The sequence below is a fragment of the Pantherophis guttatus genome, chromosome 1, assembly GCF_059756535.1.
Source record: "Pantherophis guttatus breed Tessera chromosome 1, ASM5975653v1, whole genome shotgun sequence".
NCBI lineage: Eukaryota > Metazoa > Chordata > Lepidosauria > Squamata > Colubridae > Pantherophis > Pantherophis guttatus.
Window position 1 is genome coordinate 154,868,163 of NC_142063.1, and position 26,617 is coordinate 154,894,779.

The 26,617-nt window shown below is 42.5% G+C and overlaps 1 protein-coding gene across 1 annotated transcript in view; it reads right to left on the bottom strand.

The window, feature by feature from the left end:
• Nucleotides 1-332: 332 nt before the first annotated feature.
• Nucleotides 333-26,617, bottom strand: part of CHRNA1 (cholinergic receptor nicotinic alpha 1 subunit) — a 30,468-nt gene continuing 4,183 nt past the window's right edge. The window contains exons 3-9 of the mRNA XM_034427820.2: nucleotides 23,388-23,432; nucleotides 20,410-20,519; nucleotides 17,665-17,860; nucleotides 10,706-10,943; nucleotides 9,231-9,454; nucleotides 7,370-7,609; nucleotides 333-3,174 (exon numbers count right to left, since the gene is read on the bottom strand). Coding sequence (XP_034283711.1) covers nucleotides 3,043-3,174; nucleotides 7,370-7,609; nucleotides 9,231-9,454; nucleotides 10,706-10,943; nucleotides 17,665-17,860; nucleotides 20,410-20,519; nucleotides 23,388-23,432 — 1,185 coding nt within the window. The 3' untranslated portion in view covers nucleotides 333-3,042. The remainder of the gene's footprint in view (nucleotides 3,175-7,369; nucleotides 7,610-9,230; nucleotides 9,455-10,705; nucleotides 10,944-17,664; nucleotides 17,861-20,409; nucleotides 20,520-23,387; nucleotides 23,433-26,617) is intronic.

Sequence of the window (26,617 nt, forward strand, 5' to 3'; positions counted from 1 at the left end):
TAGGGATTCATGAGTTGGTTCTTGCCTACTACATCTTCTTTTCTTATTGGGCTTTTCCAGACTGCCATTTATGTCAGCTGATAGAAAGCATTATTCAGCGGCTGGGATGGATCATACCCATGGAGCACAAAAATTTTGAGTGCGGACTATCACAAGTGAAAAACCATGATTGTTGGTTGTAGTAAACTGCATCTAAACAGAGAACTACAATTAAGATAGATAGTTACATGGTGTAAATGAATACATGTATGAATTTTCTTGGTTAGACACTCGTATCTAAAGAAGACACATATGGGAGATTGCAGAATTATTTACACTCATACAGTGAAACATTTTCCACCTTTAAATCATGACTTCGACATTTATTACTGAAGTTCCATTGGAATAATAGAAGTCCAATGTAACCTACAAATCACAATGTCAATTTATGCAGAAACTTTAAGCATGAAGAGAGAGTAAATAAGTAAATAAATAGATAATCTGAAAGCCTCATTACTTGATTGGAGAGGGTGATTGGTTTTTTTTTTAAAAATGAGTTTAACGTTTTATTTTTATTTCGTAGAATATTTTTATGCAGAATTAGAAAATGTTAACTAGATATCTAAATCCATATTCACAAATGTTTTTGTAACAACAGTTTGTGTCATGCTGTATATTGGCATGAGTGAAATCAGTTCTGCAAGGTTACTGTCCTATATTTATATGTGGAAGTAAATCCTATTGAATTCAGTTGAACTGCATCTTAAGTTTTGAAAGGGCAGACCTTTGACCTGGTTAAATCTCACATCTGGACATGGGTACAGGAGATACCCTTATGTTTTCTTGCGGTATTATTTCATTTTTGTTGGCATTGAAATTAAATCCTCAAGATGGAGATGTTATGGAAACATGCCTCATCAAAAGTAAGGAATGAAGTCAAGGAGGAAGTGGATGGAATTGTAAACAATCAAAAAACCAAACAACCCCTCATGTAGGAACAATTCAGGTCATCAATAGTCAATAATGCTATTTCCAATAGATTCAGGATACAGAGCTAAAGCATTTTATGGATGATTAATTTGGTCTATTGAAGTCCCAGGATGCCTTTTGGATTTGCATCTTTAGGCAGTTCTTGGTTAGGAGAGAGGTGGAACTGGGATACTCCATTTGTACCCAAGAGTAGCTAACAGACCTTGTCATGGGCTTTGCCCTCTTTTATGGCCATCAACACACAAACTGGAGCTATGAATGGACCGGCAAAATGAAGATGCTTCCATATATTTTCCTTTTCACCTGCTTGGGAAGTGCACAGGGGTGAGAAATGGCATTGAAAGTAGTAGGGGGAAACCATACTTTCCTCCATGCCCTAATAGTTCTAACCTCCATAAAATTGGTGGCATTTTAGAAAGATTGGGAAATAACAACTGAAAACATTCCCTAACAAGCTGAGGCATCCTTCATGCTCTGAATCGGGGTGGGTTCTAAAATTTTCTACTACCGGTTCTGTGGGCATCGCTTATTTTGTGGGCGTGGCTTGGTGGGGGATAATGTGACTGGGTGGGCGTGGTCAACTTTTTTTTTTAACTTTTAAAAGCATTTTTTCTACAACCTTAAGAGGTTGCAGAAAAAAATGCTTTTAGAAGCCTCTGACAATCAGGCAACTCAGCTGGGATCGCCAGAGGCTTTTAAAGGCATTTTTTTTCCTACAACCTCTTCAGCTGAAGGGGTTGCAGAAAAAATGCTTTTAAAAGCCTCTGATGATCCCAGCTGAGCCGCGCGATCATCAGAGGCTTTTTTTTTTACTTTTAAAAGCATTTTTTCGGCCGAAGGGGTTGTAAAAAAAATGCTTTTAAAAGTAAAAAAAAAAAGCCTCTGATGAGGTGGGCGGGGTAAGAGAGCGACGACCAGGACGGGGACCAGTTTGGGGACATGGTCAGCCAATGTTATTACCGGTTCTCTGAACTACTACAATTTTTTACTACTGGTTCTTGCGAATCGGTGTGAACTGGGAGCAACCCACCACTGTTCTGAATCATCTGACTTTGTGGTTCATGCCAGAAGTGGCTGAGCTTGCTTAGAAAATTAATTTATACTGATCAATTCATTAGGGGCAGTGGTGAAATTTTTTTTACTACTGGTTCTGTGGGCGTGGCTTGGTGGGTGTGGTGTGGCGTCATGGATGTGGCAGAGGAACGATACTGCAAAGTCTACATTTCCACCCCACTCCTGGGAAAATAATATTGCAAAATCTCCATTCCCATCCCACTCTGGGACCAGCCAGAGTTGGTATTTGCCAGTTCTCTGAACTACTCAAAATTTCTGCTGCTGATTCTCCAGAACCTGTCAGAACCTGCTGGATTTCACCCCTGAGATGAACCCTTATACTGATTGAAGTGTTAGTAGGGTAAGCTAAGAGCATTTTCTATGTGGTATCCCATATTCCTGGAGTTATTTCACTAAAAACATTACTATATAGCCTTGTTGAATGCTTTGTTAAATATCTAGAACAGAACAGGGGTTTAACTCTTGGCCCAGTGATTTTATTAAGAAAATCCGTTACTTTTTGTGTTTATGTAATATGTGGAAGCAGAAAGTTTAGATCCCAAGAGTGAATGACAAGTTTTACACAAGGCTTCAGATTCATGGTGTTGTGGGAATTCTAAAAGATGGCATATTGGACCCTTTTTAAGGCAAATTGCTGTAACTGATTTATAGCTTAAAATATGTCTATATTATCCTTACATATTTCTTCACACTGATTGATACTTTGAAATATCAGGAGGGCATATGGATATTCCTTAAAATGCATGAGTTAAGACATGGGTTTTTTGGGATCTTATTGTTCGTTGATATTAGGATGTTTGCTGAAGAAAGTTTGCACCCTATTTTGCTGCTATAGCCCCTGAACTATATATGAAAACATTTGGAACAATTGAGGGATCCTCCTGAACAGGGATATTGGGAGTTACAGGACAGAGGTGGCTAAGAAAGTTTCCTTCTATAAATTTCCTGAAGTTCACTTACTCAAGGACAAACCATGCTCTCTCACCGAATGTCCTTATTTCAAGCTTGCTGGCTTAATTCAATGAGACGGCCAGCAAAAACCGCAAGAGTTCCAATGATGCACACTAACATGAAGATGCCAAGGAGAAGATGATCCACCACCATTGCAACAAACTTCCATTCTTCTGCAGCCTGATGGATAGAAAAGAAATGTAAGGAAAAGAAATTAGAGTTTTCATAAAAAGCCAGGAGTTATGTAAACAGATTTTCTCTTCAAAATCTTTCTTCTTTTGATTGACCAAAGATATATATATATATATATATATATATATATATATATATATATATATATATATATATATATATATATATATATATACATACATATACATATATATATATATATATATATATATATATATAGCGGCTTACAATGCGTTAAGCAATAGCCTTCATACTTTTGAATCTTTATACAAAGTCAGTTTATTGCCCCCACAAACTGGGTCCTCAATTTACCTACCTTAGAAAGGATGGAAGGCTGAATCAACCTTGAGCCTGGTGAGATTTGAACTTACAGTAATTGCAGACAGTTGGTGTTAATCACAATGCTATCAGTCTGCTGAGCCACCAGGCTCTGCTTGGTATGATATGATGGGCAATGAAAGTCAACATCTATAATGACCATGACATATGGAAGACTGTGACTTAGAGTGTAAGAAAAAACAACAGAGGTTGAATTAATAAGTAAAATAATAATAATAAAAAATAAATATGAGGAATTGAAAGTAATGATATAATAAAATGAAAATGAGCTAAAGACAAAAGTAAGTAACCAGTACAAAAGAAATACGTCCCTCCCCCATATTGTTAAATAAATGTAACATATTTTTGGGTTTTATGGTTAATTTCTCAACAAAGATATAATGAGCACTAACTGTACAGATTCCACAATTCTTTTGACCAATTACTGTATTGTACTGATATATTTATGTATCAGCTATTTTTTTTTCTTTTTTAATTTGCTCGTTCACTCTTTAAAATGTTTAATAAAAGAAAAATTTGGTCAAATAGAGACAATGAGCACTGACCACGTTGCACAACAAAAATAAAATAATGCAAGATTTGGTTGTTATTGGAAAGTGAATTCCAAACACACAATTCATCCTACAGATAGAAAGATAAATGATTCAGGAAGGACCAGATAAAAGCTCTATTTATCCCAGAACATATTTTACCTGCTGTTACAACAAGCTAGATTGTTGTAAATAGATTGTTTCCAAATCTATTTACTGTATTAAACAATTATTACATTTTTGGCCAGAAGAGGGAGCCAATTACCATGCAGTAACATTTGACTAGGTGGCTACTGAAACACTGAGCTGGAAAGAAAAGACAAAAGTTTCTTGTAGCAACAACTTTTTAACCTTTTGGGTATTTGGGGAATAATAAACCTTGTCACCTGTCTGGCACCCTGCCCTGCTGAATTATAATGTTTTATTTAGAGTTTTTTTTTTTTAATCTAAATGGAAAGATAGGATGGTGCATAGAAAACCATCAAAATCAAGTCTCATTTTTTATTTCTAAGATTTCTCTAGAGCAGGGGTGTCAAACTCGATTTCATTGAGGGCCGCATCAGGGCTGTGTTTGACCTTGGGGGTTTGGGGGGGGCATGGCCAGGGTGGGTGTGGCCAGCTCAACATCTGTTTTTAACCATGATGGACTGCTGCATCCCTCTGCCAGCGAAAACAGAGCTCCGTTTTTGCTGGCAGAGGCACCGCAGGCCAGATCTAAGCACCTTGAGTTTGACACCCCTGCTCTAGATTGTAGATTAGATTTAATAAGACTTTTCTGGAAGAATAAAAAGAATGGGCGGGTGGGTGGAATCCAGCACTTTGTTTGGAAATATTCCCATCTCTCCATGGGCTGGGGAAATCAAATGGCTTCCTCCTAGTAAATGGGGATTTTCTATCTGGCCATCCCTTTTGCTGCAGCCATTTTAAGAGAGGGCCTGTGATATATTATCAGAGTTCCAAGTAATGCCTTGCTGAAGCCCCCACCCCACATCCATGGGAAATGCCCATAATAGATAAGGCCAGGAAACCCTCTAAAAGCCACCCAGCCAAGTTGTCCAGAAAAGGGTTGGATTCTGTACCCAAACTTTGTGGATATGCATACACATCACTTATCTACACCCCCACCCCATTCCCCTTCAGAATCAGCCATATTATGCAAAGTATCGGAAGAAAGCAACAAATAACATGCACAGGAAATTAAAGAGAAGAGTTAAAAAAGAAGGAAAGAAACATAATTCTGGTGTACGTCAACACTATTCACTATGCTGTAACTTCCTTTCTATTCTTGCAAATGATTCAGTCCGTATGCTGGTTCTAGGAATGTGCAAAACTCACCAGTTCAGAAATCCAACAAGTTTGGGATCCCAGAATTTTCTGTTTCCCTTCTGAATTGTGCTAAACCTACTTCAGACCATGCAGTTTGACACTATCCAAAAATAAATTCCCCTAACTAAAAGCAGATTGTTCTGGACCAGTGAGTATTAAATGTTCCTAACTGAATTTAAATATTAGGCTCACATTTAATTTAATACAATATATACATTGCTTTTTATTCGTATTCTCTATACACATTGCTTTGCTTTTTGAGGATTACAACTTTCTTGGTCTTCCCTGTCCTCTTGATATATTCATTTTTTCTTTTTTTTTTAGGCACTAACATTTATAGAAGTCAATTCCACTCTTCAACATATGCTCTTTTCACCATCCTCTCAATTCCTTTTCATCCTGAATGATTTTATCTCTTTCATTTTTAAGTTCACTTACTCTGCTGGAGGCTCCTAATTTAGCTTGTTTTCCCTGCACTTCAAAAAAAAAAACAATTTAGAATGAAACTGAAGTGATGGAATGCTGAAAGGAATATTTTAATTATGTGTATAAGATGGATAATAATATGTTGAATATGTTAAAAGCTTTCCCCCCCTGGTATTTCCAAAACCAATTTTAATTCTGATCAAAATTGTTCTATATTTCTTAATCTTAACCTTTTCTTGCTCTCTTGGACTGTATACTTTGCAACTATTTTTTCTCTATAAATTATACATAGTCTTCCTCTTGATATAGATCTACTGTAACTCCACACATTTCTGTGGAACTTCATAGCATAAGTCTTTACTGTCTGACCAAAGCAACTTTCCCAGCCTTTATGAATATATGAATACATTTATTCTTAAATTAAAACAGATATTTTAAAAGCAGATCTGCACCAAAATTCTTGGACCTGTAAGTAATCCAATCATTTTTCTCTATGCTTTCGTCTTGTTCTTATTCATTTATTCGTGTTACCTGATGTCATATTTTTCTTCTTATTTTCATTCACTGAGAAAGTTGCACAAGGTTTTTCAAATATTGAAAAATACCTCTGCTTTTTCCATTGTATAACAGGCAACTTTCACCAGCTTATGGATTTCTTCTTTTATATACACCTATAACTATCCAGATGACCTCCATTCATACTTTCTGATGTGTGTTTTAATCCATTTGTTTATATTATGTTTATTTATCAATGTCACTGCACAAGATTTGTTCTCCGTCATGCAGCTGTTTCTCTTTCTTTCTCTTAATTTCATAAATACAAAAGACCTTTTTATTCTTTTCTTCATTTTCTTCATGTTCTTTACCATGTAGTCCTTATCAAGTTGCAATTTTCCATATGCCATAGTTATCAACTGATGAAACGGGCTCATCAATACAGGTAGTCCCTCCACTTACAACAGTTCATTTAGTGACTGTTCAAAGTTACAACAGCACCAACGAAGTGACCATTTTTGACACTTGCAATCATTGCAGCATCCTGATGGTCACCTGATCAAAATTCAAGTGCTTGGCAACTGACTCATATTTATGACAATTGCATTGTCCCAGGGTCATGTCATCACCTTTTGCAACATTCTGCCCAGCAAAGTCAATGGGGGAAGCCAGATTCACTTAACAACCGTGTTACTAATTTAACAACTGCAGTGATTCACTTAACAACTGTGGCAAGAAAAGTCGTAAAATGAGGCAAAACTAACTTAACAAACGTTTCACTTGCAACAGAAATTTTGGGCTCAATTGTGGTTGTAACATGAGGACTACTTGTATTTACCTACATCACCCATTAGGAATGAAATTCACCTGAGAAGGCTCAAAACAGTATTATCTACTTTGTGGTTCAGAATATTTTGGGGTTTTACATATTCCAAGAGCGCTCTCTCTCTCTCTCTCTCTCTCTCTCTCTCTCTCTCTCTCTCACACACACACACACACACACACACACACACACACACACGAAAGTAATGATTTCAAAGGATTCGCATTGGATTACTAATTCTTACATTATTGGATTCTTGATCTGATTTCATTGACTCAGCAATGTATTTGATGCCTTCAATTGCACTTTTAACATCTGGATTTTTAGTAAGCGATGTCTGGAAATTCATAGCTGCGGGTCCTTGTTTCCCTGAGATTTCAGAGATATCTATGTCCTCAGTGAAAATCCTGTTCTCCTGCTTATTTTTGGATGGACGTTTCATTGTTGAGAAAAACATAAAGTTTGGAATTGTTTCAATAAATATCTGAAAGAAATAGATACTGATTAAAGAATTTAAGTAAATTACTATATGTCGCTTCTCTTAATCTCAAAAGGAAATAGATGACAGTACTATTTGACACTGGGATGCTGGGACTCAAGGAAGCAACTAGTAGTATATTCAGAATAATTCAAGTTACCCACTATTGCTTACTTGTTTAATGATTATTAAGTGTTCAACTATTGCTTAGGATGGGAAGTTAGAATTAGATGGACTTTTATCAATTTTTAGAGCAAATACTGGTTTTATATATATATATATATTTATTTATTTGTTTTCTCAGGTTTTCGCGGGTGTTCGTATGTAGGTCTTTGGTTATTTGGGTTTTCTCCCGCATAAAATTGGAAGTGTCTTGGCGACGTTTCGACGAAGTCTCATTCATCATCTTCAGGCTGGTGTTTTCAGCTTCGTGCTTCTAGGAGCAATGTGTGATCGCAGCTGTTTCTTCCTTATAACTGCCAGTGGGGGTGAGAGCTGATTGGGTGGGAGCTTGGCTGTGTCCTGATTGGGTGGAGGCTTGGCTGTGCTCTGATTGGATGGGGGGTTGGCTGTGCTCTGATTGGATGGGGGTGTGTTCTGTTTGGGTGGGGGCTTGGTTGTGCTCGGGTTAGTCTGAATTGCAGGGGGATTTGAGCTGGTGAGCTGCATTGCTGTTGTTTGGCTTCGCGTTCGTGCCACATCTTCATGGTGGGTGTCAGTTTGCTTCATGTATGGATTGGAGGGGTTTAAAGTGGCTAATGATGCAGCTGTGGTCTGGCTTCTGGTTTGTGGTCCACGCAAAAAGCAAACCCAAACCCACCCTGATGAGGCATGACCACAGCCAAGCCTCCACCCAATCAGGACACAGCCAAGCTCCCACCCAATCAGCTCCCACCCCCACTGGCAGTTATAAGGAAGAAACAGCTGCGATCACACATTGCTCCTAGAAGCACGAAGCTGAAAACACCAGCCTGAATATGACGAATGAGACTTCGGCGAAACGTCACCAAGACACTTCCAATTTTACGTGGGAGAAAACCCGAATAACCAAAGACCTACACACACACACACACACACACACATATTATTGTTTAAAATTAATTAAAATGGAAAAAAGAGAACTGCAAGCAGTATTAACAAAATAATACAACACTAAAACTAGCCACTCAAAAGAAGATGAAATAGACAAGAAAAAAAGAAGGGGTTATTTGACATATACAAAATAACTTAAAGTTAAAATCTAAAATAAATTTAAATTTAACTTAATTGCTTGAAAATCCTCTTCCTTGGCCTTTCAGTTCAAACACTGACTTAACAACAAGCCATTGCTACAACAGCTTTATAGAGTTAGATGCTTCTAAGAAGTAGTATCCTTTGGCACATGCTTCTCTGGAGCAATTGGAGCTAGGATATATATATTGCCTCTGAGAAAAAGAGATAATATAGAGCTATCTTGTCTAGGATCTATTGAGAGCTTGTTTTATTGATCTCTTCTTAAAGGTGTCCATCACCTCATTTGTCTCACGAAGGTCTATTGTTTGGGTTAGGACGGTACTGAATGGAGATATACTTCCCTTTATTTATCCCAATCTCCTGTCCTAAATTTGAAAAATGTAGGTCATCTTACCTTCCTCACCCACTGTGGCATCGTGTGGGTACTAGGTGAGCGATGGTGGGTATTGATCACTATGACAGTGATAATGATAGAAGTTATGACAAACACCATGGTGAACAACATGTATTTGCCAATCAAAGGAACAGCACTGGAAGTTGAAGGAATCAGCTCCACAATGACGAGAAGAAACACAGTCAAAGAAAGAAGGACAGAGATGCTCAGAGTCATCTTCTCCCCTGGGATAAATTAGGAGGAAATAGTAAATTGAAGGGATTAACAAACAAAATAGAAGGAAGTGCAAATGAGAAGCCAGGTAAGTATTATTGTATTAAATTTGGATCAGTGATCTTGATGGCCTCTATAATGGGGGATTAAATCCTGAACACAGAGGTCAGTTCCTTGCTGCCTGATTTAATCAACATGACCAATACCATTTGGGGGATCAATAATCCAGGGCACCAATTGATTCCCAAGATCTATGCAGAGGATTGTGTGGGAAACCCACATCCTTAAGAGGAGCAAGCCACTCTGACATCCAACATCCAGCCACCAGATCCACACAGATAAGAAAAATATGCTCTGCCATTTTTCCTCTTTTCCCTGTCCCCCTTCCTGATTTTGTAGCATGTTTCCTAGGATGCCAAATCCTATATGCCTTTTAGCTGCAAAGGCGAAGCAATTAATTTTACCAAATTCTCAAAATGCTTCCCAACATCATTCCAAGTGGATTTTTGTTTTCAAAAGGCAATAAAGGCATGTTTTGTTTTCAAAAGGCATGCACAGACATGCTGTATATGCCAAAATAGCTTTGCTGATGTACACAGACAAACCTGGTCTCTTTGGCTTTAAAACTGTTAAAGTTCACCTTTAAAGCAGAATAACTCAGGGTAATGAAAGGGTTTTGCCACATAGAAGAGAGAGTCAAGCTATTCTCCAAAGCACCTGAGGGCAGGACAAGAAGCAATGGGTGGAAACTAATCAAGGCGAGAAGCAGCCTAGAACTAAGGAGAAATTTCCTGACAGAACAATTAATCAGTGGAACAACTTGCCTCCAGAAGTTGTGAATGCTCCAACACTGGAAGTTTTAAAGAAGATATTGGATAACCATTTGTCTGAAGTGGTGTAGGGTTTCCTGCCTAAGCAGGGGGTTGGACTGGAAGACCTCCAAGGTCCCTTCCAACTCTGTTATTCTGCTCAGTGGTGAAATTCAATTTTTTTTACTACTGGTTCTGTGGGCATGGCTTGGTGGGCGTGGCAGAGGAAGGATACTGTAAAATCTCCATTCCCTCCTCACTGCTGGGGGATGGATATTGCAAAATCTCCATTCCCACCCCACTCTGGGACCAGCCAAAGGTAGTATTTGCCAGTTCTCCGGACTATTCAAAATTTTTGCTACTGATTCTCCAGAACCTGTCAGAACCTGCTGGATTTCAACCCTGGTTTTGCTTCTGCTGGAGAGATGCAGTCTGATATACATCTGCACATACCTGAGTCTGTAGGGAGATAAAATACTAATCCAGTCAAGAATGAGAAGAGAAGGCAAGGAATGATGACGTTGACAATGAAGTAGAGAGGCAAACGCAACAGTATAAAGTGATAGGTGATATCAAGATACGGCGTATCAGGGCAACAATCATATTTCACCGAGTGCTTCCAACCTTGGTAATCTTTCATTGCCCATTCTCCACTTTCCATGTAGTTATCCAAGTCTGGACGGGGATCTTCCTGAAAAGGGAAATGCTTCCTTCTAATGAATGAATAATGAATGAAATAACGAAGTCTTGTGATTCTATATTATTCCATACTAGATATTCAATATTAAATACTGCAAATTGGTATTTAATGCTTAGCCTGGGTTTTTAACTTCACTTGAAAGAATTTCATGGCAGGATTAAGATATTTTTGTCTTACAGGTATCCTCAATTTATGACCAGTCGCTTAGCAGCTGTTTGAAGTTACAATGGTAACTTTTATGATGTTTTTTTTTTTTGAAAACTGGCCCTTAGAGAACCACTGGTTCACTTAACAACCACAGTGTTCGCTTAGTGACCAATGCTAAAATGGTTGCAAAATTAAGTCAGTCATATGGGTGACCTGGTTTACCATTGTCATGACTTATGATCATGATGGGAAGCTCTATTATGTTGGGAACTATCTATATTTATGTCTGTGTACAAATCAATCATGCTGGGAGTTGTTATGTATGTATCTAATTTGTGCAGGAAATTCAAATGTACAGTGAATTCTGATTGGTTCTTGTCGCCCCTGAAAAGTATATAAAGAGGGCTGTTGCCTGTGTTCTTTTGCTGAAGTCTCACCCTGAATTAAAGAGCTGTTGTTACTAGCCTGCTTGTGCCTCTCGTTATTCCCGCGCTACAACATTGGTGACGAAGGTGGGATAGAGGACACAAGAGGCAATTCAAAAGAGCTTGGAGTTTCAGCCAGGGTGACTAGCGAACATGGAGACACGGCATGTCTGCCTACGTTCCACCAAAACCCTTCGACCTGACCTGAGAGAAGTGGGGATCATATCTGACCAGGTTCAAGTGCTCCCTGGAAGCGAGCGAAATGCAAGGGCTCTCAGCGAACAGAAAAAGGGCTCTGTTCTTAAGCCACTGCGGGCCAGACATATTCGAGATGGCCGAATCCCTCTGCGAGCCAACCCCAGTCCAGATGGTCCCCTGGGACATCCTTCAGGCCAACCTGAGAGCCCACTAAGCTCCAGTTCCGTCTAAGTTCGTTCAGCGCTACGAACTCCGGCAACAAGTTCAAAAAGAAGGAGAGCCGGTCAGTGCTTATGTGACCGCGCTTCGAAAAGCCGCAACGCATTGTGACTACAGAGACTTAGGCGTTAGCCAGACCTAACGCTAGCCGGTGCGCTAGATGAAGCCCGAGCACACGAGGCATCAACGAAAGCTTCGGAGGCGCTGCAGTGACCAGTTCAAGCAAAGACGGGCCAAAAACAGCCCCCGTCCACAGAGAAGAGGTGCGAACCAGCACAGAGGAAGAGTCGGACGAGGACGTCTTCGATACAGAAAAGAAATCAAGCGAACAAAGCCACCGCCACGAGAACTGCCCTAGCTGTGGCGGGGATCACGAGAGACATTCGTGTAAATACAGAGAAGCCATTTGCAGGCGTTTCGACAGGAAAGGCCACCTAACACGAGTTTGCAGAGCTCAATTTCTGCGTAGTCGAAAGTCACGTGACTACCGCGACCAACTAGAACCGGCTCGTTCAAAACAGCCAATCAAAGATGATGGCGCAAGAAAATGGAGCGAACCTCAAAAGCGGGAGACCTACAGCACGAGAATCGGCCAAGCCAGCACAACCAATGATGAGAAAGTCTACACGAAAGTAGAAATCGATGGCAGATCGTGCGAAATGGAAATCGACACCGGGTCTACGTTATCGATCATGTCCTGGTCAACACTCAAGGCACTCTTGCCCAAGCTTCAGAAGAACCAGCTGTCCCGTCAGAAAATCCGCCTACTCGACTACCAGGGAAACTGAGTTCCCGTTGAAGGCGTGGGCACGTTCCGGGTCACCTACGGTGAGTTCCAGAAAGAGCTGCCCCTGACTGTTGTTATCAAGCCCCTACCAAGTCTACTGGGCATGAAATGGTTCCGGGCCCTCGGCATGGGCTTCACGGGTGTTCACAGCATCAGCGGATCATCACTTAAAGAAACCCTGCTCCACGAGTTTCGGGACGTTTTCGAAGAGACTCTAGGCAAGTACGTGGGGACCCCTATATCCTTTAATTTAGACCCCAACGTAGCGCCAATCAGACTGAAAGCAAGACGAGTTCCATTTGCTTTAAAGCCCAAAATTGATGCGGAACTCGACAAGCTCATTAAGCAAGGGTTGCTAGTTCCCGTAGATCACGCTAAGTGGAAAACCCCAATAGTCACGCCAGTCAAATCGGATGGCTCAATTAGAATTTGCGCCGACTATAAATGTTCGATTAACAAGGCGTTGCAGCAGAGCACCTATCCGGTTCCGATAGTCCACCATCTACTACACTCCCTGGGGCCTGGCAAGCTATTCGCAAAACTAGACCTTGCGCAGGCGTACCAGCAACTGCCAGTAGATGACGCTACGGCAGAATCACAGACAATAGTAACTCACAGAGGTGCCTTTAAATGCACCAGGCTTCAGTTTGGGGTCAGCATCGCCCCAGGACTCTTTCAAAGCACAATGGAGTGCCTTCTACAAGGCCTCCCAGGTGTCGTCCCATATTTCGACGACGTTTTGATTAGTGGCCAAGACGAGACTCAGTTAGGCCAGAGGGTTAGACAAGTCCTAACGAGGTTCATAGAAGTGGGACTTAAACTCAAGCGAACAAAATGCAAGATAGCGGTTCCATCAGTGGAATTCTTAGGCTACGGAATCGACGGCACGGGCATTCACCCCACAGAAAGCAAAGTCAGGGCCATTCAAAGCGCGCCCACCCCCAAGTCAAAATCCAAACTGCAGGCTTTCCTGGGCCTGCTCAACTTCTATACGATGTTTTTGAAACACAAAGCCACCGTTGCGGAGCCTCTGCCCAGGCTCCTTGGAAAAAACGTTCCGTGGGTTTGGGGCAAGCGAGAAGCGGCCGCATTCAACGTAGTAAAGAGACTTTTGTCTGAGGACAGTTCCCTCATTCAATACAATTCCGAACTACTTCTAGTATTGGTCTGTGACGCTTCCCCCTTTGGTGTAGGCGCGGTTTTAAGCCATAGACTGCCGAATGGGTTAGAGGCGCCCATCGCCTATTACTCTCGCACTTTGTCTAGTGCTGAAAGAAACTATAGCTAGCTAGATAGGGAGGCACTAGCAGCTGTAGCTGGGGTCAAAAAGTTTCACGCGTATTTGTTTGGCTGCACTTTTGAATTTATTACGGACCACCAGCCTCTTTTGGGACTTTTGGCTGGAAATAAACTGACCCCGGCTGCTCTTTCCCCCCGGATGACCAGATGGTCCATTTTCTTAGCCGTGTACTCGTACAGACTGCTACACTGGCCGGGCAAAACTTTAGGACATGCTGACACCCTCAGCTGATGCCCCTTGCCTGAATTGTTGGACAACCCGACCCCAGAAGCCCCGGTTTTACTGATTGACATTATTTCCCCAGGCCCCATTTCTTCGAACGAGGTGGCGAGGGTTTCTGCCAGAGACTCTGTTTTGCGCACTGTAATGGGCTGGGTAACAAGGGGTTGGCCTACCAAGGTGGACGGTGGTGACTTTCAATTGTACTTTAACAAAAAAAATGAACTGTCAATGTTGGGGGGTTGCTTGTTGTGGGGAGACAGGGTGGTCATTCCTTCGCGGTTAAGGCACAGAGTTTTAGAAATGCTGCATGCGGGACACCCTGGGATTGTGCGTATGAAAGGCCTAGCTCGTAGTTATGTTTGGTGGCCACATCTTGACCAAGATGTTACTGAGTGGGTGGGGAAGTGCAGGCCCTGCCAGGAATCCCGCCCTGATCCGCCTATAGCTCCCGTTCGTGAATAGGAAAAACCAAAGGGGCCATGGGGGAGGATTCACATCGATTTCGCTGGCCCGTTCCATGGCCAGAATTTTCTTATTATTGTAGATGCATATTCCAAGTGGCTCGAAATTGTCCTAATGCCATCTACCACTTCTGAGGCCGTAATCAAAGTATTCAGAAAACTGTTCGCAACACATGGGTTGCCGGACACCCTGGTATCCGACAATGGCCCCCAATTCACGGCAACTCAATTCGAAGGCTACCTAGCCAAATTAGGCATAAGACATGCATTATCCGCTCCTTTTCATCCGGCTTCTAATGGCCTTGTAGAAAGATTTGTAAGAACATCCAAAGAAGCTCTTTCCCGGCTTGATGCAGGGGATTGGCAGGCTAGAATAGATGAGTTCTTAGCGGTACAGCACGCCACCCCGTGCCCGACCTCAGGCCGCAGCCCAGCCGAGCTCTTAATGGGCCGAAAGCTAAGATGCGTTCTCGACCGACTGCATCCCAATTACTCCCCCGATAGCTTCAAGGGGGAAGGGGGAGAACTAAGACAATTCCAAGTGGGAACACCAGTTTTTGCTAGAAGCTACACCAATGGGCCCTTATGGGTAGAGGAAACCATCGTAGGAATTACCGGCCCAAAGTCATATACAGTCGATATAGGCCATGGTAAAATCTGGAGAAGGCATATAGATCAATTGCGTAAATGTGTACAAAACGAAAACTCATGTCCTAACTATCAAGGTCTTCCTGACACAGCTACCTCAAGCCCAAGTAAGCCGGAATACTTATCTGGCAACCCTGAGTTCCAGCGCCGCCCCAGCGAGTCGACACTCCCAGCCGGAGATAGCCACACCTCTGGAGAAATCCAGGAGGTTCCATTGGCGGAGCCAGGAGAGACGGGAGGTTCCTCCGACCGGCTCAACACCTCGCCAACAACTGAACTGTGCAGGTCAACCAGGATTAAGACACGCCCTGGTCACCTGCGTGATTTTGTATGTAAATATGTAAATAGATAGAATAAGTGCCTTCTGGGAGTAGAGGGGTGTTATGTATGTATCTAATTTGTGCGGGAAATTCAAATGTACAGTGAATTCTGATTGGTTCTTGGTCACCCCTGAAAAGTATATAAAGAGGGCTGTTGCCTGTGTTCCTTTGCTGAAGTCTCACCTTGAATTAAAGAGCTGTTGTTACTAGCCTGCTTGTGCCTCTCGTTATTCCCGCGCTACAACAGGAGTGATCAACAGAAAAAGGAGAAGGAACTGCCCTGGTAGACACTGGTTGAATCAGGGGTGAAATGCTCCAGGTTCGGACCAGATCACCTGATCTGATAGCGATGGAGGCAGATGGTTCGGAGAACCGGTAGCAAAAATCCCTGCCGCCCCCCATGCCCAGCTGAGCCGCATGATCATCAGAGGCTTTTTTTCTTTTAAATGGCTCTGACGGTCCAAGCTGAGTTGCCTGATTGGCAGAGGGTTTTTAAAAAACCCTCTGACGATCAAGCAACTCAGCTGGGATTGTCAGAGCCTTTTGAAAGCATTTTTTTACAACCTCTTCGCCGAAGAGGCTGTAGAAAAAATGGTTTTAAAAGTTAAAAAAAAAATTGGCCACACCCATCCAGTCACATTACCCCACAGACACACCAAGCCACGCCCACAGAACTGGTAGTAACAAATTTTAGATTTCACCACTGGGCTGGATACTGGGATGACCATGGTGGATCTGAAGGAGACAGTGCGAGACAGAAGGGCATGGAGATGCATGGAGATGCTGATCCATAAAGTGGCCGAGGGTCGGACACGATTGAATGGCTGATGAGGATGACGATGTACAAATGGATAGGTTAAGAGGCAAATAGAAATGGAATTTATCATTCCTTCCTTAACTCTCAAAAGAGCCAGTCAGGTGTAAACAAATTTTAAAATGAGTTCCTCTGGGAGAGAATTTGATATTGGTGGTTTCAGCAAGTCATGATGGAATTAAATCAAGAATATGCAAAGCTTAACCAACGTTGTTCTTCTCCAAACCCAAATGGAACTCAATCCAAACTCTATTTAAAAAGTCTTTGGTATTCCTGTCTTGAGAGTAAATCTAAAACATAAGGGATATTTTGTCATGAAATCAAATTGTGAATAGAAGTTATTAAAATTCAGATAAGAATGTAAGTTAAGATAGAGCTAGATAGAAATAGAATTTGTGTACAGAAGTTAATTAGAATAGAGATACCGATGTAGAAACTAGTGTTTAAGTTTTGATGTGTTTGTTTTTGTTGTGTGTTATATTTTCTATTTTTTGCTTTTTTCTACTTTTTGTACTGTGTATTTTAATGTTTGAAAATTTAATAAATATTATTTTTTAAAAAAAATCTTTAGAAGGGTTGGGTTTGCATATGCTTTTTTAAAAAAATGTGTACATTAGTTATGTAAGGTTACCTGGTTATACCAGGCAGTCCTAGAAAAGGGAAGATGGCGTTCTTCAAAGAAATCAGGCGCCACGCTTTTGAAGATTAAATAGTCCTTGCCAATCTGTTACATTTTTTAAAAAAATAGCATGGCATGGGTCTCTGTAGGATTCTTTTTAAATTCTGAAAAAAAATCTGCCAGATCACAAAACTACAGGAGAATGAAGTTTAGGGACCTTATCCATCTGTAAGATTAGAGCATCTGGATACATTCAGTATTTCTCAGCATTTTTCTACAATTGCACTTTCGTTGCACATATAGATTTATCTGGGAGAGGTGGAGGCTTCCTTTTATTTTAAGCATTTTCTAGCCATTAATAAAACATTAGAAAAATGATCTGACAATTAAGTCCCATGATATTGTTCAACATTTCAAACCGATAAGCTACATTCCATTACACCTCTGCATAGTGCTAAAGAAAACTGCAGGGCCTAGTCCAGATGGTTGCCAGGTGTCAAGACTGACTTGAAAACAGAACAAACCAAAAACAACTACCTAACTAAAGCTTACCGGGTCAATGACAACCACAGAGCCATCGTAAGTCCACGTTCCCAGCTTCATACTGCAGTTTTGCTCATCAAAGGGGAAGTGGGTGACTTTAATTTCACAGTAGCTTTTGAAGATGGCTGGTGGAGTCCACGTGATATGTCCTGTGTAGTTCAGAAGAACTCTGGTGAACTGGTCGATAGCAAAAATTCCATCTGCACTAAAAAGAGAGGGGGAAAAAATCAATCGTAGGAATAGCATACAATTTTAATAAACTGGCTACATACGTTGCACAGAATGTTATCAGTGGTTTGGGATCTTCCTATTTTTGGCGCCTTTCTTTTCAAATAATGTACTCTGCAAACTCCATTTGGTAGGAAAAGGGTTGCATTTTAAAAAAATTTAAAAAGTATAGGAAAGTCTGTATAGCGAGGAATTAAATCTTTTATTCACCATGCAGAATTAAATTAAAAGATTTTTTTTTTAGTTTTAAAAAAAATCTTTCGTTTGAAAAGGTTTGATACCATCTTTTGCAAGTTAAACTGAATGTTTGTGATAGCTGACCATGGATGATGCGTTGGAATAAAATAGCTGTGCTGTTACAGATAGTGAGTTGTGGTGAGTTAGTTACCTTAAGAATTAAGAGGTGTCTCCTTAAGAGATTGCATTGTGGGAGATGTAGTGAGAGATTGCATTATGGGAAATGTAGTCCATGACATGTGACCTTATCTGTGTGTCTGATTGGCCACTGAGGCTCTCTGCCGGGATTTTAGGACAAAGACCTGGCCATATGTTGAATTACCTCAGAAGAGAGAACATGCTTTCTGAACAGGGAGTCAGAACTACCATCCTTTTACACTAGGAAATGGGACAGATTATGAAATATGGATGCACCTCACCTGGACTCACTATGATTGTAAGTCTTATGTGTTCAAGGATTCCCAAATAAATATAATCTGCATGAAAACCTGTTTGCTAGAGTTTATCTGCCTGTTCCCAGTGGAGCCAGATGTCTGGGGAACAGAACAATAGCACTTCTCACCTTTTCCCCAAATAATCTTGCTTTAAGAATATGATAGGGAATATAGGAAGTCCAGCGTCATCTAATCTGGCACTGGTTTTTAACTTTATTATAATTCTTTTACATTGTACTTCTTGTTTCGTATGAAATCAGTATTTTGCACATATTTTAAAACCAACTAAAAAAACCACAGGAGAGTAGAAATGTACAGTCATTTCTTTTGACCAGGGGCAAAAATATGTAAAATTAGCAGATTGGGGAAACAACCAAGCCTTTTTGTACCTGGAGTTCCATTTGGGCGCCATTTCAAGCCATTTCAAACCACAGACATGGCTGATGACTTAACTTGCCCCCTTCAATCTGGAACTAAGGAGAAATTTCCTGATAAGTGAGAAAAAATTAATCAGTGGAACAGTTTGTCTTCTGGAGTTATGGGTTCTCCATTGTTGGGGGTTTTCAAGAAAAATTTGGATAACCAGGAATTTGGATAATCAGGAAGAAATAAGGACTTCTGCCTTAGGCAGAGGATTGGACTAGAAGTCCTCTATGGTCCCATCCTGCCCTAGGATTCTATGATTTTATGATTCTCACATTCTTCCTATTAGCCCTTCAGCCAGGAGCCTAAACTGAACTATCTGAACCAAGGTAGGCCTCTTGGAATATGCCCCCTAGTGCTGAGAAAGCATAAATCCCTAGACCCCATTAAGCCTGGGATGATAAAATATGGCACAGAGAAAGCAGCATGTGCGTGTTTGTGTGACAGGACTACTTTTCCTCTTCTTCTGCAGCAGCAACACACAGGTCTTTCCCATCTCTTCAACAGTTGCCCAACATCCCCCATCCCAGCTGTTATACAAGGGAAATTACTCTCACTTTCTCATTTAGAAGTCAGCTGGATGTAGTAGAGTGTTCATGACCCTCCCCTTCAACTTTCTGAGATTATGCTCTTTGCTATGTGAGAGGCAGAAATCCAGATCATCAGATGGCAGCAAAGACTGATTTCCTTGTCTCTTTACTGCCATCTAATGGTCATCTGGACACCTGATGGCCAGAATATACCTATCCTCTCTCATTCCTTCATAAGCAGGAAGGAAGAGGAGAGGAAGGGAGCAGCCAGCAGCAACCCCAGGGAAGTCACCAGGACCTCTGAGGGCTCCCCTTCCAACATTTCCTACTGGAGCTGAGGCAACAGCTTGTCTTGGAAAGAGCAGTCGAGAAGGAGGTGGCAGCAGCAATAGCACTGGGGTCCCCATTGGCTCCTGCTGGGGTTCTGTTCCACATGTGAGTTATTATATCAGAGCTGCCAAGATGGGACAATAGCTGGACTTGTCAGCAAGGAGATACTGATCTCCAACACTTTGTTCCCACCTAGTGGTCATTCAGGTTTTTGCATCCTGATCCCAGTAGCTCCACCATACGCTGTCAAATTTGTTGAAAACATTGGACAAGGAGTGAGTCCTGAGGGCTCCCTGTGCCCAAAAGCCAAGGTAGCTGTTTCTCCACCATATTCTTGCCACTGGGGGCAGCCATCTCTTTTTTTTGGTTGAAGCTAATTGTAACATCTGCAGGGTATTTCCAGTTGCATCAAAGCAGGGAGAATGGTTCCCCCAAGGAAGCCTTTATTTCAGAGGTCACACTCATGCAGAAGCTGGGTTTACAGCCGTTTGTGTAGTCTGAATGTCTCTCTCTGTGTTCTCATGATGGGACTGTTCCTCAGAATTAAGGTGTAGATCAAAAGCTCTACTTACTTGTTATACAAAACTAAATCTGGACGCCAGATATTCTCCGAAGGGATGCGGATTTGCTTCACACCACCATACTCTGATGGATTCCATCTCAAATTTACATCTACCCATTGCTGGAGGGGAGAGAATTTCAGAGAATTTATAAAGTCTTATTATAAGTTTAACAAAGAATAATTGTTTTATTCATGAAATGTAAGTTATAGAATGAACAAAAGCAATTTGGCTATGGCTGGTTCAGGAATGTGTATCTCCTTATGTCATAAAATGATTATCAGTGTATGTACCATGTTTCCCTAAAAATAAGACCCTGTCTTATATTTTTCTGAGCCCTGAAATAAGCTCTTGGCCTTATTGCCATGCGCTCAAAACCCAATTGGTCTTATTATCAGGGGATGTCTTATTTTGGGGAAAATGGTTTACATTTTCATAAACATATATACATACGCATACGCATACATATAAATATACATATACATATACAGCTAAGTTCTTATCATTACTTATTATAAATTGTCTCAGCTCCTTCTCCCGGGCGATTCGCAGGTAGCAAGAAAACACAATGGGACACATGCAGGGTCTTCAGTGAAGTTGGTTTAATGCTTAGCAGGAACTCCGGAATGTCACTGCGTTATTTTATTTGCCAGCTGAACTCATCATTTCTGGACTGTCAGACTCTCCGTAGCTTGCCAACTTCTTATCAGTAAGCTACGTGTTTCCGTATCCACCCACATTCCATTCCTTGCTTCCTTCACACTCTTTCCTTTGTTCTCTTTCCAGAAAGGTCCGGCTGAGAGATAGCCGGCCCGAATTACTTTCAAAAATGTAGCAATTACTTTTCTTAGTTAGTGAGGTGTTTTATTTTCTTTATAACAAATAAATGAGTTTTATTAGAAACTTTTCCTCGCGTTTCTTTTTAGAATATTGCAAACAAGGAGGAGCCACGATTCATCTCCTCTAATTAAACCAGGGTAATTAGTCCCAGAGCCAAACATGGGATTAATAAATGCACTGACACGGAACAATGCTGAGCACTATAGTAGTTTAAAGTTGGCGCTAACAGCTGCTACGTAGTGCCCTTTATACATTTGCTCCACCCTTCCCTTATTACCGGCTGGAGAGCATCCAGCTGTGACACGCAGTCACACATGCCTCCCTTCCGGGTACCTCATTCATGGGAGCGTCCCGGCCACTGCCCCCCTTCGCCCTTCCCTAGCCCGACGCCCCGGCCGCATATTCCCGTTGCCACCACCACCATTTGTGAGTTTTCTGTGTTCAGCATCTGGGTGCAGTCCTGCGTCCTTGTTTGCTCGGTTTGCTGAGCGCAGTCCTGCGGTATCAGGTACATGTGCACGTTCTCTTTCTCCTCCTCCCCATCTCATTATTGTCGAGTGGGGGGCTTGGGCTCGACAAATTGATTATGTTTTAATTTACATACTTTTTTACTTGGCTGTGCACCACCCTGAGTCCACTAGGAGAAGGGCGGTATACAAATTTAAATAAAATAAACATACTTAGCTACTTAATCATATTTATGTAGGGTAAGGAACTCAATGATGATGTGGTCTGTATGAAAGACCTACACTTTGTTTTCAGAAATATGATACTTAAGTTGGAAAATAGGAAACTATACTTTGAAACCATTTGCTGCATTCCAACTCTCCAGGGGCATTGTGGGAATTTTTCCTTGGATGTCCCCCCCCTCAGCTAGATCCAGCTCATTTGCATCCTTTTGAAAGGCGTTTGTCAAATGTATTATGGAAATGGAAAGAGGAAGAAGAGCTACTTCTGGAAATCCAACTCAATCCTGTCTGGTGCTTAGAATAAGCTATCTGATGGGTTTATCTCAACCAGATGCTAGAATATGTCCCACAACAAATAGGCATTTAGAAAAAAAAAATGCTGAGATCAGGTTTGGTTTTCTAAAATCCAATTATCAAAATGCACAGTGCCGCTGCTGTGGCAAACTTTATAAAATCCTTTAATTGTGCCTGTCTTTAGTTGTAACCCACAGGAATATCGCAAAGGAATTCTTCAACCCTTGGAAAAGGCAACTCTAATCCAAAAGCATTCCCCGAACAGGGGAACAAGGCCGATCAAAACGCATCTTTGGGCATCAAACACAATGTGCTGGTTTATAAACCAGCATAACTTGGGTGTCCTCCTGGACGCATGGCTGTCTTTAGAAGAGCATATGACGGCCGTGGCCAGGGGGGCTTTCTATCAGGTTCGCCTGATACGCCAGTTGCACCCCTTTCTGGATTGGGACTCCCTATGCACGGTCACTCATGCCCTCGTCACTTCCCGCCTCGACTACTGCAACGCTCTCTACATGGGGCTCCCCTTGAGGAGCACTCGGAGGCTCCAACTGGTGCAGAATGCGGCTGCGCGGGTACTTATGGGGGCGACATGGTGCTCCCACGTGACACCTCTCCTGCGCGAGCTGCATTGGCTTCCGGTGGTCTTCCGAGTGCGCTTCAAGGTGTTGGTTCTCATCTTCAAAGCGCTCCATGGCTTAGGACCCGGTTACTTACGAGACCACCTTCTGCCTCCGATAACCTCCCACCGGCCAACATGCTCCCACAGAGAGGGCCTCCTCGGGGTGCCGTCTGTCAGGCAATGTCGGCTGGCGACCCCCGGGGAAGAGCCTTCTTTGTGGGGGCACCCACCCTCTGGAATGAGCTACCCCCAGGGATATGACTAATCCCGGACCTCCGGACCTTCCGCTGGGCCCTGAAGACTTTTTTATTTCAGCAAGTCGGGCTGGGTTAAAAAATTTTTAATTGGGGAATTTTATGGGTAAGGGGTTTTAAATTGGAGAAGCCAAAGATAATTTAATTTCGTTTTAATGTATTTTAATATTTGTATTGTGTGTTTTTAATTCTCGCTGTTCACTGCCCCGAGTCCTTCGGGAGAGGGGGCGGTATAAAAATTTAATAAATAAATAAATAAATAAATAAATAAATAAATAATGGAGTTATTACCTGTTTCAGACGCACATTGGTGCTTACTATTTGATTTACTTCATCCTTAGGAGAGAGAAAAAAATACAAGGTTAATAGAAAACAACTTGTTTGCAATAATCGCTGTTGAGATTATTGGTTAAAAACCTTTGTTGTTTTTCCTTTCTTTTCTTTCTCTCCAAGCACTGATTTCCCACTGCCAAAATGCAGACGGTTAACTATTTGAGTCGGGAATCTGCTTCTCTTTGCTCTGAAAAGCAAGATAGTTGACCAATTGTGCTTTAGAAATTAGTTAGATTTCCTCCACCCAATTAAAGAAAGCTTAATCAATTACTGCCACCAGACTGTTCCTTCTTAGTCAAAGATCTTACAAATAGTCCATGACATACAACTATAATAAAGCCTGCCATTACAGTTGTATGTTGTAGTGGTCATTTACAACCTTTTTTTGGCTCAGCCTTATCTTTGAACAGCCCCTAAGCGACCAGCTGTAACTTGAGGATCACCTGCCCTGATGACATTTGCACAAATTTTCTGAAGAGAGAAGCAAGAGGTCTCTGAATTGGGAGGGTGCATGTAGACTCTTGCAGGAGGCAGCATTGGAGAGGTGGCAGAGAAAAGATGCTGAAAAGGAATTTGCCATCTTCCTGGGCAGAGCCAACTAGAAAACACTGTACTCCAATTGGACAGCATAAATTGGACTAAGGTAACATTTTATACATGGGCTTGCAGCTAAAGATACCTTTGGAAGTTTTGATTAGGGCATCGTTTAGGTACCAGAATGTCATTTACATTGCTAGTTTTCTTGCTTCAAATCACTTCAGCAACAACAAAACAACATAAAACAAACAAAAAAAAAAAGCATTCCACTCTGGATTTGTTGCATTCTATTGTCTGGATCTTATTCCAGATCAGTGGTGGGTTGCCCCCAGTTTGCACCGGTTCTATAGAACCAGTAGTAAAACCGTCCGGAGGCTCTGCCCACCAACCCCGACGTCATCAAAATGCTTCTGCGCGTGTGCAGAAAACCCAAAAGCAGGCAAAACCACGCTTCCTCTGGTCTACGGAAAAGCCTCTCTCCACAGAACCCGTCCCAGGTGCCCAAAAGTTTGGGGTCCCCTGGCCTAAAGAACCCCTCCCAATTCTGTAATTCAAGTTATTATTAAAAGCTTCAAGCTCCTATATTTAAAAGTGTACCTGTGCCCATGCCAGTCTGCCAAAATCCGCAGTTGAAGTCCTCCAGGTTTAAAATTGCCAAGGTTGGAGACCAGTAGTGGGTTCTAAAATTTTTTACTACCGGTTCGGTGGATGTGGCTAGGTGGGGTGGCATGACTGATTGGGCGTGGCCAATGCGACATCACTCACGTACTCAGTCACATGACCCCCCAAAGCCACGCCCACCGAAAAGGTGGCTAAAATTTTTGGGACTTTTTGAAACTTTTTTTTTTTACACTCTGGCCCCATATCCAGATCGGGACGTGTGGGGTGGCGGTGGCCGTCTCGGCTTTCCCTCCATTTTTTTCCTGGCCAAAAGGCACCCCTTCTCGCCTCTGACAGGCCTTCTTTGTGGTTGCAGCTGGAGCAACCCACTCCGCCAGCTCAGGGCAGTGGACTCAGCTGCAGCTCAGATGAACCAAGGAACTGCGGGGAGCCTCCCGCGTGTTGCACCCGTTCGCAGCCTTCCCCCTGTGCCTCCGCACCATTTTCAGGCACCCAGCTTACTTGGCTGCCCCATCCCTGTCGCAGTTCCAACGGCGGCGGCTTTGGGAGATGCTGGCAGCACGGAGGCGCAGGCGAAGGCTGGGAAGGGGATGCAACACACAGGAGATTCCCTGCAGTTCCTCAGCTCGTCTGGGCTGTAGCTGATTGAGGTGCTTTAGCAGCCATGAGCTGCGCTTTCCTCCAAGTCTCACAGAGAGAAGCACCTGTTTCCCTCTGCCGCCCACAGCGCTTAGAGGAAAGCACGGCTCATGGCTGCTACCGGGCTGCCCCAGTCCCTATCGCGGCTCCAATGACGGCGGCATCTTTGGGAGATGCTGGTGGCACAGAGGCGCGGGCGAAGGCTGGGAGGGGGGTGCAACACATGGAGGGCCAAGTCCACTCCCCTTCGCCTCCCCACACTTGTTTACCCATCCCAGAGAGCTCAGGCTACACCTCTCTCCGAACCAGCCGCCTCCCTTGCTGGCATTGCTCCTGAGCGAACTCTTCCATCCTTGGCTGTTGCGAAGAAGCAGCAGCTCTGGGTGCGCCACGCCCACTTCGTTCTCTTTTGAGAGCCGCTTTGTACCTTGTTTGCAAAGCAGCTCTCAAAGAGAAAGAAGCAGGCGTGGCGCACCCAGAACTACCGCTTCTTCACAACATCCGAGGACTTCTTCCGCTTGGAGCTCCAAGCTGCGGAGAGAGGGGTGGGCTGCAACGCCGGCAGCTTCGGTGGGCTCCTTGCCTCAGTGGTTTGTTTTCTTCTACCTCATCTAGGCGACTTTGTCATTAAAGGCTGCTCTGTGCCTTTTGATCTTTCTCTGGCACAGATAAAAGAGACCCTGTGTGAAGGGACTGAGCCGGCTGCTGAACTTGGAAGCCGAGAGGCTTCTTTTCCACTCAGCCACTGGCGCACAGCGCCGAAAAGACCTCTGGTTGCTGCCGCCATCTTCACGCATGTGCAGCTTTCTTCTCACCAGCTGAAGGACTTTTCGGCACCCTCCGGCCAGGTGGCTGAGAGGCTTCTTTGCTCCGGTCAGTTTCGGGTGGGTGAGCAAGCAGCGACCAGGGAACCGATTCGGGGGTGTGGCCTGGCTGTCATTACTACCTGTTCGGAGAACTACTTCCTAAAGTTATTACCTATTTGGTAGAACCGGGCCGAACCTGGAGCAACCCACCACTGTTGGAGACCCCTGGGCTAGATGACCAATCTATTGGATGCTGTGATCACATGATATTGCAATTTACTACCGCATCACTTAGAAACAGAAATTCTGGTTTCAATTGCCATCGTAAACCAAGAAGTAAATGCACATGGAAGTGAAGCTGTAGGTTTAATTATGAAAGAAGTTACAATGTATATGAAAAGATAAGATTTTATGGCATTGAGATTGTTGGTGGTGAGAATGGAAGAATGAATGAATTCATTCAGTTAATTATTTTTTTTTATTAAATTTGCTTGCCGCCCATCTCGTCACAAGGTAACTAATTATTTGATTAATTAATTCATTAAGCAAACCCCCCAAAAGAATGGGAATACTGATAATAATGAT